Below are 18,279 nucleotides of genomic sequence, written 5' to 3' on the forward strand. Positions count from 1 at the left end.
TCATTTCTTTGCATATTTAAAAATGCTTAATTCACTTAAATGAACACAGATATCATTATATGTTAACAGAAATTGTCTATTTTTTTGAAAAATAACTGTTTTCCAAAACAACAAGATGTATGGAGGAGAGTGGCTGTTTCACACTTTTGCAAATCTCTTCAGTGTCTGGCTTAATAGAAGACAGTGATTCTCATATCTGCTTCTGCATGCAGTCTGCTGCAGTATTACAGATCATGTAGCCTCTGGAAGACACTCTACACTCAGGGGGGAGTGAGGGTAAAGAGGCAAACAATGTATTATGAAAACAGTTTTATGAAAATATTTTTATTATGAAAATAGTATTACGAAAATAGTTTTGACCCCATGAAACCCCAGGCAGGGTCTGGGGGAACCTTATTATTTGTTTGTTTGTTTTTAACAGGCTTAATTAACTTTATTTTTCTTGTATAAAAACCTTTTGTTGTAGCTACAGCTGGAGCTACAAGATGGTCTTTACAAGATGGTCAGTGAGTTCCTAATGGGAATACTTGGTGAACACGGTATTCTTCCAGAGGTCAGTGGTCAGACAGCTGTAGGTCTTGGAGATGGCACAAAGGCGGCCTTGGTGAAATTGCCCAAGGTGGCCATGCAGCCCCTGGCTGAGGTGTAGCATTTGTCAGCACTGGCCATCAGCAGCAATTTCTTGGGTAGGAGGACTGAGATACCCCTTTAGGGGCAGGGACAAGGTGCACCAGCACAGAACTGCAGCGACCTATCACCTTGCAAGGAACAGTATGGGGCTTGCCAATCTTGTTCCCCTGGTAGCTTCTCTGCACAGGGACAATGGAGAGCTGGGCCAGGCTGATGGCCCCTTGGATGGCAGTGGCTACCTCCTTGGAGTACTTAACACCCAGACCAATGTGGCCATTGTAGTCCTCAATGGCAACAAACGCTTTGAGCTGGAACGCTGGCCAGCACTGGTCTGCTCTTGCACTGGCATAATCTTCAAAACCTCATCCTTGAGGGATTCCCCCAGGAAAAAAACAACAATCTCAGACTCCTTGATAGACAGGGAGAAGAGATGGATCTCCTCCAGGGACTTGATCTTCATGTCCTTGACCAAGCAGCCAGTTTGGTGACAGGGATCCACTCCTTGTCCTCGGTCTTGCCTCTGCAAGCTCTGCTGCTGCAGCCCCAGCCCCAGATGCCGCTGATGAAGCTACTGTGGAAGCCGCAGATGCCTCCCATTCCAGTGCCTTCCTGCTGCACAGGTGTCACCTGCCATGTGGTGTTCTCGGAGAAGTAGCCCTATTTATTTATTTATTTATTTATTTATTTATTTATTTAAAAGTTGACCGGTAAGGGGATCTTAACCCTTGACTTGGTGTTATCAGCACCACGCTCTCCTGAGTAAGCCACAGGCCGGCCCTATTTATTTTTTTTTAAGTAGAGGAAGGGGCAGAGGTGGGGGCAAAGGCGGAGGTGAGGGTGGTGGGTAGGGGTAATGGGACATGCTGGGTCAGGGGATTGGGCAGTAGCTGGGACAGGGGCAGTAAAAGAGGGGAATGATTGGTTGGCTAGGAATGCTTGTTCACTTATAAAATGTCAAGGGCAAAGCCAGAGATAAAAGTACAACTTAAAAGTACAATGAGTAATTCTGTGAACTGTTCATCGAGTTGCCAAATGAGCAGACTGGCTCTTTGGTGATCTGGCTGCTCTGGGAAGCTGAGCCAAGTGCCAAAGGGCACCTGCTGGTGAGAGCAGCTGGGAGCCCAGGTGTTTCTGACTCTGCTAAGCCACTAAGCCAACAGGCCCCAACTCCTCCTGGCCCCAGGGGTTTCTGTGTTTGGGCCACCTTTACCTTGTATTATCGTTTTTCTTAAATTGATTCATTTTCTAAACTTACAGTATTTAAAAAAGAAATTTTAATCATATTAGTTAATACCTTCATAGTGATTATTAAGTGTCAGGCTCTGTCCTAAACACTTTATATGCACTAATTCACCTAATCCTCATGGCAATACAGTGAGGTAGGTACTATTATTATTTCAAGATCCAGATGAGGAAACTGAGGCACAAAGCGGTAATGTCACTTGCCCAAGGTCACACAACTAGGAACGTAGCACTCTAGATTCAGACCCAGGTGGTCTGGCTCCAAGCCCATGCTCTTAGCCATGATACTCTTTCTTATCATAAAATATGGAAAACAAGTCTGCGCTGTTGAGGCCCGTGAGAAGCAGCAGAATATAATCAGACTTTTGGCTTTCATCAGTGCCTGTACCTTGAGGAAATCAAGCTGTTTCCCAACCAACTTAATTCTCACCAATGATTCAGGCTCACGTCGTTCTTCTTTCAGGTCCAGAGCACATTCACTGAGCCCGACACTTTGCTTTGTGTGTATGGGTGGATAGGGGAGACTGGAGAAGACTAGAGGGACCCAGTCCCTGTTGCCAAGGAGTTTAGGGCTTAGTGGGGAAGATCATTTCAATAATATGGCAAGCGAAGGATACAGTGGGAGCCCACTAAAGGGACATTCAACAGAGCGGGGGGTGGGGGAAGGGTGGTAAGGGAGAGCTTCCTGGAGGAGGCCACGCCCAAGTGCAGTCCAGCGTCTAGAAGGCTGAGCAAGCAGGAGTTATCAGGCTCTTGGTGGCAGAGGAGAGGAGGAGGGGAGCTTTCTCACCCAGCATGAGCCAGAGCACAGAGGGTGATGAGCATAGTATATGTACAGGCGCTTCCAGCATTTGGGCCTTAACCAGCCTTTAAAGTTCCTAGAAGGGGCTGGCCAGTTGGCCCAGTTGGTTGGACCGCAGCCTTGTAACACCAAGGTCAAGGGTTCAGATTCCTGTGCTGGCTGTTAAAAATAAATAAATAATTAAATCAAATACTAAAGTTCCCAGAAGGGAGTGAGACTGGAGGTGGGGGCAGGGCCAGATCAGAGGGTTTGGACTTTGTCCTGCAGGTGGTGGTGGGAAGCCATATATTCATCAGCGAATGTCTGCTAAGCACCTGCTACGTACCACGGGCTGGTCTAGGTGCTGACCTAGAATGGTACCTTAGGTATACTAGGGATACCACACTGAACAATACAGACCAGGATCCCTGCCCTCATGGAGCTCCCATTCTGGTTGGGGAGACAGGGCAGTCCTGCAGGGAAAACAAATGGGATATGAGATGGTGACAAATTGTATGGGGATAAAAGCAGGATGAGCGATAGAAACTTCAGAGAGTGGCGATTTGCAATAGAGGGATCAGAAAAGGGAGTATCCGAGCAAAGACTGGAGGGGTTAGAAAGAAAACTATGTAAGAACTGGGGAAAGAACATTCTAGGCAGGAGCTCAAGTTAGTGCAAGGGTCCCGAGGTGGGCGTGACCTGGTGGGTCCAAGGAGGGCAGTGTGGCTGGAGTTGTGAAATCCAGGTGGAGAATGGTTGGGAATTAGGTCAGAGGTCCTTTGTGACATGGGTACCCCCTACCAGGGCCCAGTGCCCACCTCCACCCACATCACTAAAGTCTTCTGTCCTCTAGTCTCCTAATTTGTGTCAGCTCTTAACCCTAAACTCAGTTAAGAGACTACAGTGCTAGCCTGGGAAGCAAAAAAGAAGAAAAAAATAACCTTTATTGAGTACCTACTATGTGCTGGGCAGGTCACTGTTCCAGATAGGGGATTTCTCACACCACGGCCCCCTAAATCTAAGGGCTCATGCTTGTTTCACGGGGCCAGGCTGCCTTGAAGGCAGGTGACCTGAACCCTGTTTCTAGATCTGCATTTAGGACTTTGAGATGACCCACACCAATCCCCTCAATGCACAGATGTCAACCAAGGGAAGGGATTTGCCCAAAGTTCCACTTCGGCTCTGATCTGCTCAGTAGACAATTCAGTGGAAGCTACTCAAAAAATGGGAAGGATCCATGATGTAATAACTAATATTTTGAAGAGTTTCGTTATTCTGAAGGCTTTTCAGCCATTAACTCCTTTATTCTTCACAACAGTCTACATAGGGACTCACACTAGCCCCTGTGTTATAGATAAGGAGATGAGGCAGCGACAGCGGGGCGCCTCCCTGGTTCAGGGGTAGAGAGCGTGGGGCAGGGGAAAGAACACAGGCCCTTGGGGTAGAGCTGCTGGAGACCCTAGACAATTTGCTTAATCAGAGTCATGGAGGCCACCAAGAACTAGGCTCTGGTGACTAAGGAGCTCAAGCCAAAGCACAAGGTCCACTAGGGCATTATCTGATCTGCTCATGTATAGCAAGACACCCAAGATTTGGCCCCTGGGGGAGACTGTGGCTGCCTGGAGTTTGGAATCAGCCTGGGGAATGAGGCAGGGAAGAGTGTGGCAGGAGAGCATTCCAGGGAGGGGTGAGGAGGCTGGGCCTGAGTCATCCTGGCCTGTACAAGGGAACTGGATTAGACTATTTTTGTTGCTTATAACAAAATACTTGGAACTGGGTGATTTATAAAGAAAAATGAAATTTATTTCTTACAATTTCTGTGGCTGGGAATTCCAAAGTCCAAGGACCACATCTAGTGGTGGTGACAGTGACCCAGGGATCTCACACTGCAAGATGGTGGAAGCAGAGAGAGTGAGAGAGAGACAGACTCTCCTCTCCTTTTAAAGCCCTCAGAACCACGCCCCTGGACACCATTTTTAATCCATTCACTACTGCACGGTCCTACAATCTAATCCCCTCTTCAAGGCTCCACCTTTCAATTACCATAATAGGATTTCCCACCCTCTTAACAGTCGCAGCAGGGGCCAAGTTTCTAGTACATAAAACTTGGGGGACTCAATTCAAGCTTCAGTGAGTTTCGGAGGGACACAATTCAATCCACTACAGGAACGCTGCTCCCGAGGCTCTGGACCAGAACTTGGGGGGTGTGCTCTGTGCTAATCCCCAGCAGATGGGGGCCAGGTGAGGGGGCCTTGCCAGCTGCTGACTCTGACTACCATCGCCCAGGATCTGTAGCCACTGACGCCTGTGCCCCACACCACCTTCGGATGCCTGCAACCGGGCCTGTGACCAGTTCCCGCCACAGGCCACTTAGTATCCTCAGACAAACTGAGATTTCTCTTTTTGTTTTTGGCGGCTGGCTGGTACGGGGATCCAAATCCTGGACCTTGGTGTTACAACACTGTGCTGTAACCAGCTGAGCCAACCAGCCAGCCCCCAGCTGAGAGTTCTTGCAGCTCTTGCGTCACAGCTGTTCCCACTTGCTCCCCACCCCCACCCCCACCCCCACCCCAGTATGGTGGTATCAGCCCAGGTTAGGGTCTAGTTTCAGGTTTTAAATCGCTATACCTCATCTGACCAAACACCCAAATAGCTTGCCCACTGGTTAAGGTAGAGGTTTTTTTCTTAATTTTTATTGAATCAAAATTGATTATACATATTTTGGGGGTTTAACGTTGAGATGTTGATTAAATCAATACTACTAGCATGTATATTGTTACAAATCGAACTTACTCTTTATGCCCCTTGTCCAATCTCTCCCCATCCCCCTCTCCCTCACCCCTCTAATTACCCTAGATTTCTTCTCTCCCTCTGAAAGAATAATGATTACTCTGTTGATTTCTTGCCTAGATGATCTGTCCAGTGCTGAGAGCTGTGATCAGGTCCCCCAATATTATCATAGAGCAGATGCTGCTTCTGTCACTCTGGAATGGGCTTTGTGGAGAGAGACATCCTCTTCCTTTCTTTATCTCTGCTGGTGACTCTCCTTGTGTCAATGCACTCCAGTGGCTGGTGGACCATCTGTGTGGTGGTTGTGGCGTCTAGCCACTTTCACAGCAGCTGTGGTTATTGTGGTGGCTGTGGTGGGCCACCCACATGGAGGTGCTGATTTTGGCATACTACTTGGCGCTAGCAGTGTGCCTGGTTGTGGGAGGGAGGTCCGGTCCCCGACTCCATACCTTGGGTCCCCAAGCAGCCCCAGGCCCCAAGGCACTGCTGTGGTGTATAAGGCAAAGATTTAAATGGGCTTCATTGGGCTGGCCTGTGGCTCACTCTGGAGAGTGCGGTGCTGATAACACCAGGGCCCTGGGTTCAGATCCCATATAGGGATGGCCGTTTTGCTCACTGGCTGAGCGTGGTGCTGACAACACCAAGTCAAGGGTTAAGATCCCCTTACCGGTCATCTTTTAAAATAAATAAATGGGCTTTGTTGAAGGAGTTATTGAGATTTCAGCCTCTCCTACTTCTACGCCTAAAGGCTTCAGACCACCTGTAATGGCCTAAATTAAAAGATAATTCCTGAAGGGTTTAGCACTGGGCAGGAGTTAGCACTGCTTTATTACTGTTCTTGTAGAATGACACCTCTAAGTTATGTAAAGGTGAGGTGAGTTGCAGGTCATTCTGGGATTAGGGTGTAACAAGAACCTTTTAGAACTCTCCTAAGCTGCTGTAGCCTGAGATCTTGGCACACAAAGTAGTGAGAATGGGGATCAATTTATACATGAGACCCTGGGGCCAGTGGGGGTGGGGAAGGGGAAGGTCAGTACCCTAACCCTTGACCTCATGATTTAGCAGTAAGACCTGGAGGTGGACTGGAGCTGCATGCCCAAGGCTGAAGGACAGCCCCTGAGATAAATTCCACTCCAAGAATGAAGTCTGGGACCCAGAATCTGCATTCTTCCATCCACCCACCCATTCATCCATCTATCCAACAAATAGTAGGGCAAGTCAATTAGGGGCCTGGCAGGGCCATTTTTTGACCCTTGTTGGCCTTAAGTCCCTCAAACTTTTGGTGCCCCAATCTTTTTTTTTTTTTTTTTATTCCTTTTTGTCTTTTTTACTGACCAGTAACGGGATCGCAACCCTCGGTGTCATGCCCGTACCGGGGACCGGCAATGGGATCGCAACCTTCGGTGTCGTGCCCGCACCACGCTCAGCCAGTGAGCGGGAACCGGTCTCCACATGGGATCCGAACCCTCGGCGGGAGCACCGCTGCACTCCCAAGCGGCACACTCTCTAGTGCACCACCGGGCCGGCCCAGGTGCCCCAATCTTATCACACCTGACCAAATGCAAATATGTTGCTACAATCCTTTTTTGCAATAAATTTATAGTTTTGCTTCTCAAATTATCTGACTTCATGTTAACTCATTTAAATTATGATTTGCTGGGCTGGCCTGTGGCTCACTCGGTAGAGTGTGGTGCTGATAACACCAAGGCCATGGGTTCGGATCCCATATAGGGATGGCCGGTTCGCTCACTGGCTGAGCGTGGTGCTGACAACACCAGGTCGAGGGTTAAGATCCCCTTACCGGTCATCTTTAAAAAAAAAAAAAAAAATTATGATTTGCTGTGATTTTTAAGCAATCATCCTGTATCTGTTACCAGTCACGGGTCTGGCTGCTCATCTCTCTGGTAAACCTGAAAGAGAAAGGCCAGACTAAAGGCATCTGAAAGACTCATATTTACTGGGGGGTTTTCAAAGAGGGGGTTGAGGGAATGGAGCATAGAAAATGAAAAGCAGGGAGGAGGTGGATGTGAGTCATGGGGGCTCTGTGCAAGGTCTCACCAAGGCTTACTCAGTCTGGTTTCTGTTCCCATCCTTGCTGTTATCTCATGGTCCTGCTGGAGGGGTGGAATCAGTATAGCTTTGCTGATGTTTTCTTTGGTTTCCAGGGTCCGGATAGTATGTGCAAGTCTGCAGCTCTAGGCTGGCTGGAAAACAACTGTACATTTATGTAAATAATATTGTAGGGAAAAGACAGGAAAATGGTCAGGGCCCCTCAGATGTTCAGAATCTTGCTTAGCATTTGATGTAAATATGCACGTGCGCCCAGGTGTTCCTTGGTTATTGTCTAATGTAATTGTGCACATGCACCCAGGTGTACTGGGTTATGAACTTAAGTATAAAGGACTGAGTGGCTCTGATCCACAGTGGGGTCCCCCTGCGGGTGGGGGGCACTACTGCAAGCTGTTGCTGCCAGGGCCTCTGGGAGGCCACCGCTGCTGCTGCTGTGGACTGAGCTCGTGCCGTCTGCCAACGAATCCAGGATCTTTCCCAATTACCTAGTGCGGACCTGCAGATGAGGGGTCTATGACCCAGCCTGGCATGTGAGGGGTCTGGTGACCCAGTCTGTACAATGGGTTTGAAGGGTCTGAGCTCTAGTCCTGACAATACAAAGGAAACTTATTATAACTAAAATAATGAAACGTTTTGCCTTTAGTGTAGCTATTGCTGTAACCCAACAGTTGGCGTAGTCTTAGCAATACTATTGCTGTAGCTTTACAGTCGTCTTGCTCCATAACCAAGTAGTATATTGCTGGGTTAGGGCTCACAGACCCTTCAAACCTGTTGTGCAGACTGGGTCACAGACCCCTCATATGCCAGGCTGGGTCACCAGACCCCTCACATGCAGGTCCATGCTACATAATTGGGAAAGATCCTGGGAGCCATTGGCCGACAACACGAGCTCAGTCCTCAGCTTCCTCAGCAAAGGCAGCAGATTTGGTACTAGTGGCTGTTTCCATGTGGCCCCCCAGAGGCATCCCACGGGGCGGGGGACAGTGGATCAGAACTGCTTGTCCTTTATACTTAAGTCTGGTAACTCAGGACACCTGGGTGTGAGTCAGACAACCCAGGAACACCTGGGTGCACATGCGCAATTGCATTAGATGATAATCAAGGAACACCTGGGCACACGTGCATATTTACATCAAATGCTCAGCAAGACTCTGAACTGCTGAGAGACCCTGACCATTTACCTTAACTTTCCCCACACCAAGGTTCAAAATATCAATACCATAAGAAAAGAAGGAACTCAGAGAAATGCATGCCACGAAAAAAAACTGTATTCTTTTATTTTATTTATTTATTTATTTTTATTTTTTTTGGTCTTTTTTCTGTGTCCGGCAACGGATCGCAACCCTCAGTGTCGCCCCCGTACCGGACCGGGGACTGGCAACGGGATTGCAAACCTCGGCATTGCTCCCGCGCCTTGCTCAGCCAGTGAGCGGGAACCGGTCTGTATGTGGGATCCGAACCCTCGGGCGGGAGCGCCACCGCGCTTCCCAAGCGGCGCACTTATCCAGTGCGCCACCGGGCTGGCCCCAAAACTGTATTCTTTTAAAGTCTTTTAGAGCCCATGCAGTTTTAGGTCCCAACATGGCTTCAGTCCTGCTCATTCCAGTATATCCTCCAGATGGTCTTGGGCTGAGAAATTCTAACCTACAAATCCTTCTAAGTTGTACCAAAATATTTGTGAACATTAAATTTAATAATAACATCAATAAAATGACTTTCTTCTAGAGGCATTTGATTAAATACATAGCATTTTCCTTTTTAAAAAAATTTGAGGTCAATAAAACTTCTTTTTTCCATTCTCCATTCATTTTTTCTATTCTCCAACATTTTCACAGCCTCAGAAAGCTCGGGGGCCTATGATACCTGGTGGAGAAAATGGTCTTAAGGGCAGGCAGTGTTCCCATAGTGGGGATAGAAACAGAGGAGAATAAGACAGTCAAGGTCCCCACTCTCAGAAGTTTACAGTCCAGTGGGAAATAAGCAACATGAGGAAACAAGCAAAATATGCTGAAAGGTATAAAGTGTTCTGAGGTAGGGAGAGGGGGCTCCTTTAGATGAGGTGGTCCTATAACATTAAGCCAAGACTGGAAGGCTAAGAAGGAACCTGACCTTTACAGAGCAGAAGAGATCTCTACAGGCAGAGGGAACAGCCAGCACAAAGGACCTGTGACAGGGAAGTGCTGAGCTTGTCAACAGAAAGGGTGTCACTTTGGCAGAGGCATAGTGAGGGGTGGTGAGCCAGGCATGAGATGAGTTCAAATGGGAAGGCATGAGCCAGATTGTGGGGAAAATATAGGAAAATGGTCAGGACTCCCTTGGATGTTTGGAATCTTGCTGAGCATTTGATGTAAATATGTAACTGTGCACATGTGCCCAGTTGTTCCTTGGGTGTTGTCTGTGGATGCACGTGGGCACCCAGGTGTCCTGGGTTATCAGACTTGAGTATAAAGGACAAATGGCTCTTATCCAGTGTCCTCTGCCCCTGGGATGTCCCCAGGGGGGCCATGGGGAGGCCACTAGTGGTTGCTGCCGGGGCCCCCAGGATGCCCCGAGAAGCCACTGCTGCTGGATCTGTAAGCTGTTGCTGCTGCTGAGGAAGCTGAGGACTGAGTTTGTGTCCTCTGCCAACGGATCTCAGGGTCTTTCCTAATTACCTAGCTTGTGGACCTGTATGTGAGGAATCTGGTGACCCAGCCAGACATGTGAAGCGTCTGGTGACCCTGCTTCTCATATGAGAGGTCTGTGACATAGTCTGTATATGAGGGGTGTGTGACCCAGTCTGTACAATGGGTTTGAAGGGTCTGTGAGCCCTAATTCAACAATACACAGATCACGCCCAGCCTTACATGCCATGGTGTGCAGTATGTATTTTCTTCTAAGTGCAGGGAGGGCCATGATATGTCATGGGTTGGGCTCCTGGGGAAGCAGACCCTGAGATGGAGATTAGCGGGCAGGAGGTCTGTTAGGGAGGGCTCTTCAGATCAATACCTGGAGGAGAGAAGGGAAGGAAGCAAGACAGGGCAGGGGAGAAGTTGAGCGGCCATGCAGTATTATGGACGCCTCCTCTGACCTTATAGGGAGTTCTGAAACCATGACCCTTCAGACTCATCACTAGATGCAGGTTCTTTAAAAAAAAAAAAATGGGGGAAGGGGGTGTGACTGTTCAGCTAAGGCGATCCCCCCAGGAGCTGACAGCACTCCCAGTAGGTGGACACCAAGTCCACTGCTCAAGGGGGGATCTGGTCTGCACATCACTGCTCACACCTGTTCCAGTTTACTTTTAAGGGGGCGCCTCTAAACTGCTGCATGGAGGGTACATTATTGGAGGCGGGAGTGGATCCACCTGGGCAAGCAGTGATGGTGGCTTGGCCATGAGCAGTGGCTGTGGGAATGGAAGGAAGTGGGCGGATTTGGGAACTATTGGGAGGTGGGATACAGAGCACTGGAAGAGGGTTAGAGATGGGCATGGAGAAAAGGAAGGAGCAAGGACACTTCAGGTCTACAACGGGGGGGATAGTGATGCCATATGCTGTGACGGGAGATTCCTGAAGTGGGGTGGGAAGATAATATGCAGTTTTGGCCATGTTTGAGATCCAGAGGTTGATGTCAAATAGGTGGTGTGAAGCGCACAGGCCAGATGTCTCTGTTTTAATTTTTGGCTGCATGTAGGGGATGTAGATTAAGGCCGATTTTCATCCAGTGATGCTGGACTCTTCTCGACCCAGGTTGTGCTTGGGAGGGCAGTGGCTGCACGGGAGGTGAAGGCGCGCCCAGAGCGAGCCCCTCAACTTCTTCCAGGGCTGCCGACACCCCGGGATGTGCGGGATCGAGCCTCAACAGCGCCACCGTGTGTCAATGCGAAGTCACGACAGCAGTGGGCCGCAGACCTACCAGTTGCTCTGATGGTGGGGAAAGGAGGTGGGGACGCAGCCACACCCTCAGACACCGGCTCCCTCCTCTCCTGCTCGTGCAGAGCAAATAAATCACTGCAGGTTTCGGAAAACTTAGAGGTGGTAGGGAGACGAGGAGCCTCACAAGAAAGATGTAGCTAGGCAATGCAGTTTGAAGAATTATTTAAGAAAAATAAAAGGGTGTTATTGTACTTGTGCCATAAAGGAAGCAGTATAATGTTGACAACTACCATTCAGTGAGAACACATGAGGGGTGGGCACTGTAGCTACACGATCCCGTGTAATCTACCCACACCCCTATAGGAAACTGAGGCTCAGAGAGGTGAGAAATGTGTCCCAGGTCACAACAGATGGTGGTGGACGTGGGAACCCAGATCAGCCTAGCAGTGGATCCCAGCTGTTTCAGACCCAACATGGCCTTTTAGCAATAAATATTTGACGATGCCCTCTTTACATCCCCAACATCTAGATTGTGCCTGATGTGTCGTATGCACATGGTCAATATTTGTTGAATGAACAAAATGAAATTAATAGATAATATCCTACCTAACTATATAATTTTAAAAATCAAGGAAAATGAAAGTAATTTATGCTAAAGAAATCTGCATTTCCACATGTACATGCTCAATCAGGATCACGCTAGAACACATAATGAAATGATCATTGTGAACTGAGACTGTTTCCAATACAGACTGATACAGGTGCGTTGACTTCAGAAACGTGATCTTCTGGGCCGGCCTGGTGGCGCACTGCTACAGTGCGCCGCTTGGGAGCGTGGTGGCGCTCCCGCCGAGGGTTCGGATCCCACATACAGACCGGCCGCTCACTGGCTGAGCGAGGTGTGGGAGCAACACCGAGGGTTGCGATCCCGTTGCCGGTCCTGGTCTGGTACGGGCGCGACACTGAGGGTTGCGATCCGTTGCCGGTCACGAAAAAAGACAAAAAAGGGAAAAAAAAGAAAGAAAAGAAAGAAACGTGATCTTCTGAAATGGTGAATAACCCTTCATAAAGATCTGAACTCATACAGGGAAAATTCTTCCTTTGATTTATACTTCAGTAGCATTCCTGGGAAATTCAGTACTGTATATACTAAAACTGTGCACATAATATTATATGTTTACGTGTATAACAAAGTTAGAGTTCTCAGCTCAGATAATGACAAACAGGTCTTCCACTTAAGTAAATACCCAGTGGGACATAAGAAAGTTGTGCAGGACATGGAACAATTCTCTATTATGGGGTTTGTGCCAAACATTGAAGGATGTCTAGCATCCCTGGCTCCATCTACTAAAGATCAGAAGAGCCCCAATCAATGTGATAACCAAAAATGCCTCCACGAATTTCCAAATCCAGATTTCCAGGGACAGTGGATCTCTCTTTAGGACCTCTGGTGTACGTCAAAGCACAGCCGACGAAGCTGTGCTTTATTGGCCACCTCTTCTTTGTGGGCGCTCTCGGAGAGCTCTCACATCCTTCCTTTAGGACTTCCTGTGAGAGCGGTTTTTTCCTAGAAAGTTAGAACTGATGTAATTAATGACATACATTTCTACCCTGTTCCTGTTTCTACAAAAAGCTCAAAGAGCTAAAGTAACTTGCTCATAGTCACAAAGCCAATTTGAAGTGGCAGAACCAGAATTAGAACCTGGGTCAGTCAGTCTGACTCTAAAACCTGTGATTTTTCCCACTTTTCTAATCCCTCCTTGCTGCCTCCCATCTCCTCCCAGAAAAAGACTTCTGTCATTCTGGGGAGCCAAGGCTTAGAAGTATCTGACTGCTGTGGATTGAATGTCCCCCTAAAACTCATTGAAGCCTGACCCTCACTGCAACAGTGCTGAGGATGGGAAATCCGATTATGGTGTCAAAAGGTGGGGCCTTTAAGAGGTGATTAGATTGTGAGGACTGTGCCCTTGTGAATGGACTGGCCCATTCATGGAGTAATGGCATGGTTCATGGCTTTAAGAGGAGGGCAAGTGAGGAGGTTAGCTCTCTTGCTCAGGCCATTCTCACCATGTGACACCCTGAATTGCTGTAGAGAGTAACCACCCAGAAGCACCCTCACTAGATGTGCCCCCCAGACTTTGGATTTCCCAGCCTCCAATACTGTAAGAAATAAATTTCCTTCCTTTATAAATTACACAGCTTGGGATATTCTGTTATAAGCAACAGAAACAGACTAATAGACTCACTTACTGAGTAAAATTCCTATAAGTTGTCTGCCGTTTCTGAAGGGCAGGAGGTACATGCAGAGGGGTCTGGAATGGATTCAGAGCATACAGTTGTTACCTGGAACTTGCATAAATCAGGTGAACACTTGCAGAAGTGAAAACCCTGCTGTTTGTCTTATCTTGTCCTAGAAAGGCCAATTACATCCGGCTGTGATTGAGCTGTCAGTTCGCCTCTTAGCTGTTTTCATTCATGAGCTGCTTTTATCTCAGTGTAAATGGTGCAGACTTTCTCAAATTCTAGTGGCAGAAGAGGGTGAAATCAACCCCTTACTTGGGACCTGGGGATGAGTCACAAGCAACTACCATTTTATTGAAATCTAAGGTCCTATAAGAAGGGCTGCAAATTTTGCACACCACCCCAAATATTTTGGGGATGTGTCCTGATAAAAAATAAATTAAGGGGCCAGCCCGTGGCTCACTCGGGAGAGTGTCATGCTAATAACACCAAGGCCATGGGTTCGGATCCCATATAGGGGTGGCCGGTTAGCTCACTGTGTGAGCGTGGTGCTGACAATACCAAGTCAAGGGTTAAGATCCTCTTACCAGACATCTTTTTAAAAAACAAAAATTAATTAATTAAAAGTAAATTTCAGACCATGTAAGAGTGTCATGCTCCACCAACAGAGCTAGCTGGCACTCCACCTTGTGTAAAAATTGATGTATAATGGCATACTTTTCAAACATAAGTGTTCATAAGATTCACTGGCATATCCCAAGTTCCTTACCCAGACCTGCCGAGGCAAAAGCCAGGACCATGCATTGTCAGCTACCCCTCTGTGACTGGGTGACTGATCTATTTAGTCCATTGAGTGTGCTTGGAGGAGCAGTGCTCTATTTATCCTCTGGCTTTCAATGACATGCCTTTTATACCCCAGGATGCCTGCAGAGGCCAGTTTGAGAGGCAGAATCTTTATGAATATTGGAACTAGATTCAAACTAGCTTCCATCATTTACCATTTTTGCTACTTGGGCAAGTTACTGAATCTCTTTTTGCTTTGGTTTCCTCCTCTGCATCATACCTATCTCATGGGTTGTATGGGGTTAAATGGGCTAGTACATGTACATGCCATGGACTCTGAGTGCCTAGACTGGAGTCAGTGCACATTAAGTGTTAGTTTTTATTATTGCTGCTGTTAAAATTTCCATGTGCTGGGTACTCTTCTGGGGAATTCCTGTGGCAGGCAGATGCTGAGGTGGCCCCTGTGACCCCTGCCTCCTGATATTCACACCCTTGGGTAATCCCCTCCCCTGGAGTGTGGGCAGGACCTGTAACTTGCTTCTAACCAATAGGAGACAGCAGAGGTAATCAATATATGTGATTATGTTATAAAAGATTATAATAGCCTGTCTTTCTCTTACTGGCTTTGAGGAAGCAAGTGGCAGTGTTGGGAAGGCCCATGTGTCAAGGACCTGAGGCCCTCAGTCTGGCAGCCCACAAGGAACTGAATGCTGCCAGCAGCACATGAGTTTGGAAGTGGATCTTTCCCCAGTTGAGCCTCAGATGAAACTGCAGCCCTGCAACACTATGAATGCTGCCTTGCAGAGGACTCAGTTAAGCCGTGCCTGGACTCCTGACCCATAGAAACTGATATAATCAATACTCATTGCTTTAAACCATTAATTTTGTGGTAATGTTTTACACAGGAATAGATAACAGATGACCCCTCACCTTCTCACCTCCTTGCTCCTGCAAGTCTGCCCTTTCTCTCCTGAATCATCAACACCTCCCTTTCTATTCCCATCAATCTCTCTACCCATAAACATGCTCTAGTGTCTCCATCTTAAAAACACTCTTTGGATGCCCCATACTCCTCCAGTTATCACTTCATTTCTCTACTCTCCTTCATGGCAAAACTTGAAATCCTTGTCCACATTTCTCCCATTCTCTCCTCAACCCATGCTCTTAATGAGGTCCCCAATGCCCTATGAGTTGCCCAATCCAAAGGTTACTTCTCTCTCTTCATCTTAATTGCCCTCCCAGTGGCATCTGGAAGAGCCAGCCACATCCTCTTTCTCAAAATACACTCCCTTCTTCTGCTTTCTTAACATCGCCCTCTCTGCGTCTTCCTCCTCCCACGACGTCCATTCCTTCCCCGTCTCCTCTGCTGCCTCCCTCTTTTCAGCTCAGCTTCTGAATGTTGGCATGCTCCCGAGCTTCAGTTTCTTCTTTTGTAATTGTACAATTTCTCTCTGGAAAAGTTGTGAGAACTGCCCGAGGTAATATATGTGTGGCTTAAAAAATACTTCTCCTCCCCACCCCATTAATTACAATTATGCTCTTCTGCATCACTCTGGCAAGAAGATGAGCTACCTTTTCCCCCAGACACTTGTCAGGTGGCTCCAGTATCCAGGAAACATGACTGTCTCCCACAAAGGCTAAGTACACTGCTAATGTGGATCTCTGGAAACCTGGATCTAAGAAAAGTCCTGCTGTTGCTGCCAGGGCTTTAGAAACCCCTGCTTTTTTTTTTTGTCTTTTTTCATGTCCGGCAACGGATCGCAACCCTCAGTGTCACGCCCGCACCGGCCCGGGACCGGCAACAGGATCGCAACCCTCGGGGTCGCTCCCGCACCTCGCTCAGCCAGTGAGTGGGAACCGGTCTGTATGTGGGATCCGAACCCTCGGCGGGAGCGCCGCCGCACTTCCCAAGCGGCGCACTATCGCAGTGCGCCACCGGGCCGGCCCTGGAAACCCTGCTTTTAATTCATTCAGCCTCAGATCTTTCAAGAGATGAAGTGTGTGTGAGTGTGGGTATGTGGCCTTCCACAGACACAGGTAGGTGTCCTGGGCCAATGACAGCAGGCATTTTCTGAGATTCTTCTGCCAGGACAGTAAGGACAATATGTACAGCCTTCATCCATCTAGAAAGCGAAGATATGCATTAAACAGCAGTTGGGTGACATCACACCTGCTCCAGGGCATGCCAAGGGAGTCATTCATTCATCCAACACATCTATTAAGCAGGTATTCAGTGTGTCGGGCACTGTGCTAGGTGCTGAGTAAAGAGCAGTGAGCAAGACAACAAGCCACAAAGTTCCTGTCCTGAGGAGCTCCTGGCCAAGTGGAGGACACCACCAGGGAACGGGAAAGTGCAGCTCAGTGTGAGAGGAATTTCGGGGGGGGGGCTAGGAAGCTAGGGATAAGAGGTAGTGGCACTGACCCCAGCCAGTGGCAAGTGGGTGGGTCAGGAATGCCTTCCCGAGGAAGTGACTTCCAAACTGAGAACTAAAAGGTGTCTGGGAGTCAGGCTGAGGGAAGCGCAAGTGTGAAGCTTCCACGGTGTGCACGAGCCTGGGCTTCTGAGGATGCGGATAGACGGAGGCTGGCGTGTTAAGTGCACAGAACCGTGTGAGGACCAAGGAGAAAACGGATGTCACTGGGCCTTCAAAGCTACCTTAAGGACCTGGGACTGTCTCCTGTAAGAGAGACAAGGGGAGCCCCAAAGTGCTTAAACCAGGGGAGAGCACAAGCAGGGAGAGATCAGTACCAACTGGAGTCCCTCAAGCCCTTCCCTCTCAGACCTCAGCGGGTGACCTGGCTCCAGCACTAATTTTGTTTTTCTTTCCTCTTTGCTGGTTTTTTTTTTTTTTTTTTTTTTTTGGCGCTGGCTGTACAGGGGTCAAACTCTGGACCTCGGTGTTATCAGTGCCACCTTCTAACCAACTGAGCTAACTGGCCAGCCCAGCACTAATTTCTGAATAGCTGGAAAGTCACTTCACCTCTCTAGATCTCTGCTGCTGTGAAGTCAGGTTTGGACTAAATAATCTTTAGCATCAGTTCTCCCACCTTCTGAGACCAGGCCAACTGCCCACCTGCTCCTGTGATTTCTCCAGTTTCCTGAAACATTCCCATCCCTGTTTCCTCTTTCCACGCTGGGAACACCTTGCAGGAAAACGTCTTTTTCTCAGTCTCTCCACTAGACCGTGAGCTCCGAGAATGCAGCACTGTGCCTAATGCGTCTGTACGTGCCTCCACGTGGCAGTCCTGGAGCACAGCGTGTGCATGCTTGGGGGCACAGTCCCAGCCCTGTGCCCTTCGCTTCAGTGGTTATGCTCGCATGACTGCGTTTGATCCTCACCACATCTTGCGACACTGCCAGCACGGGGAATATTACCTGCCATTTTGCTGTCGAGAACAGGGACGATCAAGCTGCGAACCCAAGCTCTGAAGCCAACTGTCTGGGTTCAAGTGCAGCTCTCCGTCTTACCAGATGTTTGACAAGCCTCTACCTCCTCACCTGTAAGGTAAGGACAGCACCTAATTCCCAGAACCGCTACGATGATTCAAGGGAGATGGCAGGCAATGCCTAACCTAGAACAGGGATGCAGAAAATGCCACTTACTAGCTTCACTCCAGGGTCAGACGCCGCTCCCCGCCCCTCACCCCAGCGCCCCACGTGCCTCGAGTAAATAAGCGAGCGCGCAGGCGCACCAGGCCCGCGCCCATTGGCCAGCGCCCCTGCGCCCGCAGCCGGAGGAGACGGGGTCCCGCCGGCCGCGGGCTCCTGTGCCTGGTCCGTTGTTCCGCGCGTCTGTCCGTGCGCGCGTCCGGGCCGCCGTCTTCGCCCTCGCCATGGCGCCCTGGCTGCGGCTGCTGCGGCTGCTGGGGCTGCTGGGGCTGCTCCCGGGC

The 18,279-nt window shown here is 48.8% G+C and overlaps 1 protein-coding gene across 1 annotated transcript in view; it reads left to right on the forward strand.

Annotated features, from left to right (window-relative positions):
* The first annotated feature begins 773 nt into the window (after positions 1–773).
* The window catches only part of CTSF (cathepsin F), a 22,630-nt gene continuing 5,124 nt past the window's right edge, over positions 774–18,279 (forward strand). The window contains exons 1-2 of the mRNA XM_008579003.1: positions 774–959; positions 11,239–11,418. Of these exons, the coding sequence (XP_008577225.1) occupies positions 774–959; positions 11,239–11,418 (366 nt within the window). The remainder of the gene's footprint in view (positions 960–11,238; positions 11,419–18,279) is intronic.

Source organism: Galeopterus variegatus, unplaced genomic scaffold, assembly GCF_000696425.1.
Source record: "Galeopterus variegatus unplaced genomic scaffold, G_variegatus-3.0.2 Scaffold1795, whole genome shotgun sequence".
Taxonomy (NCBI): Eukaryota; Metazoa; Chordata; class Mammalia; order Dermoptera; family Cynocephalidae; genus Galeopterus; species Galeopterus variegatus.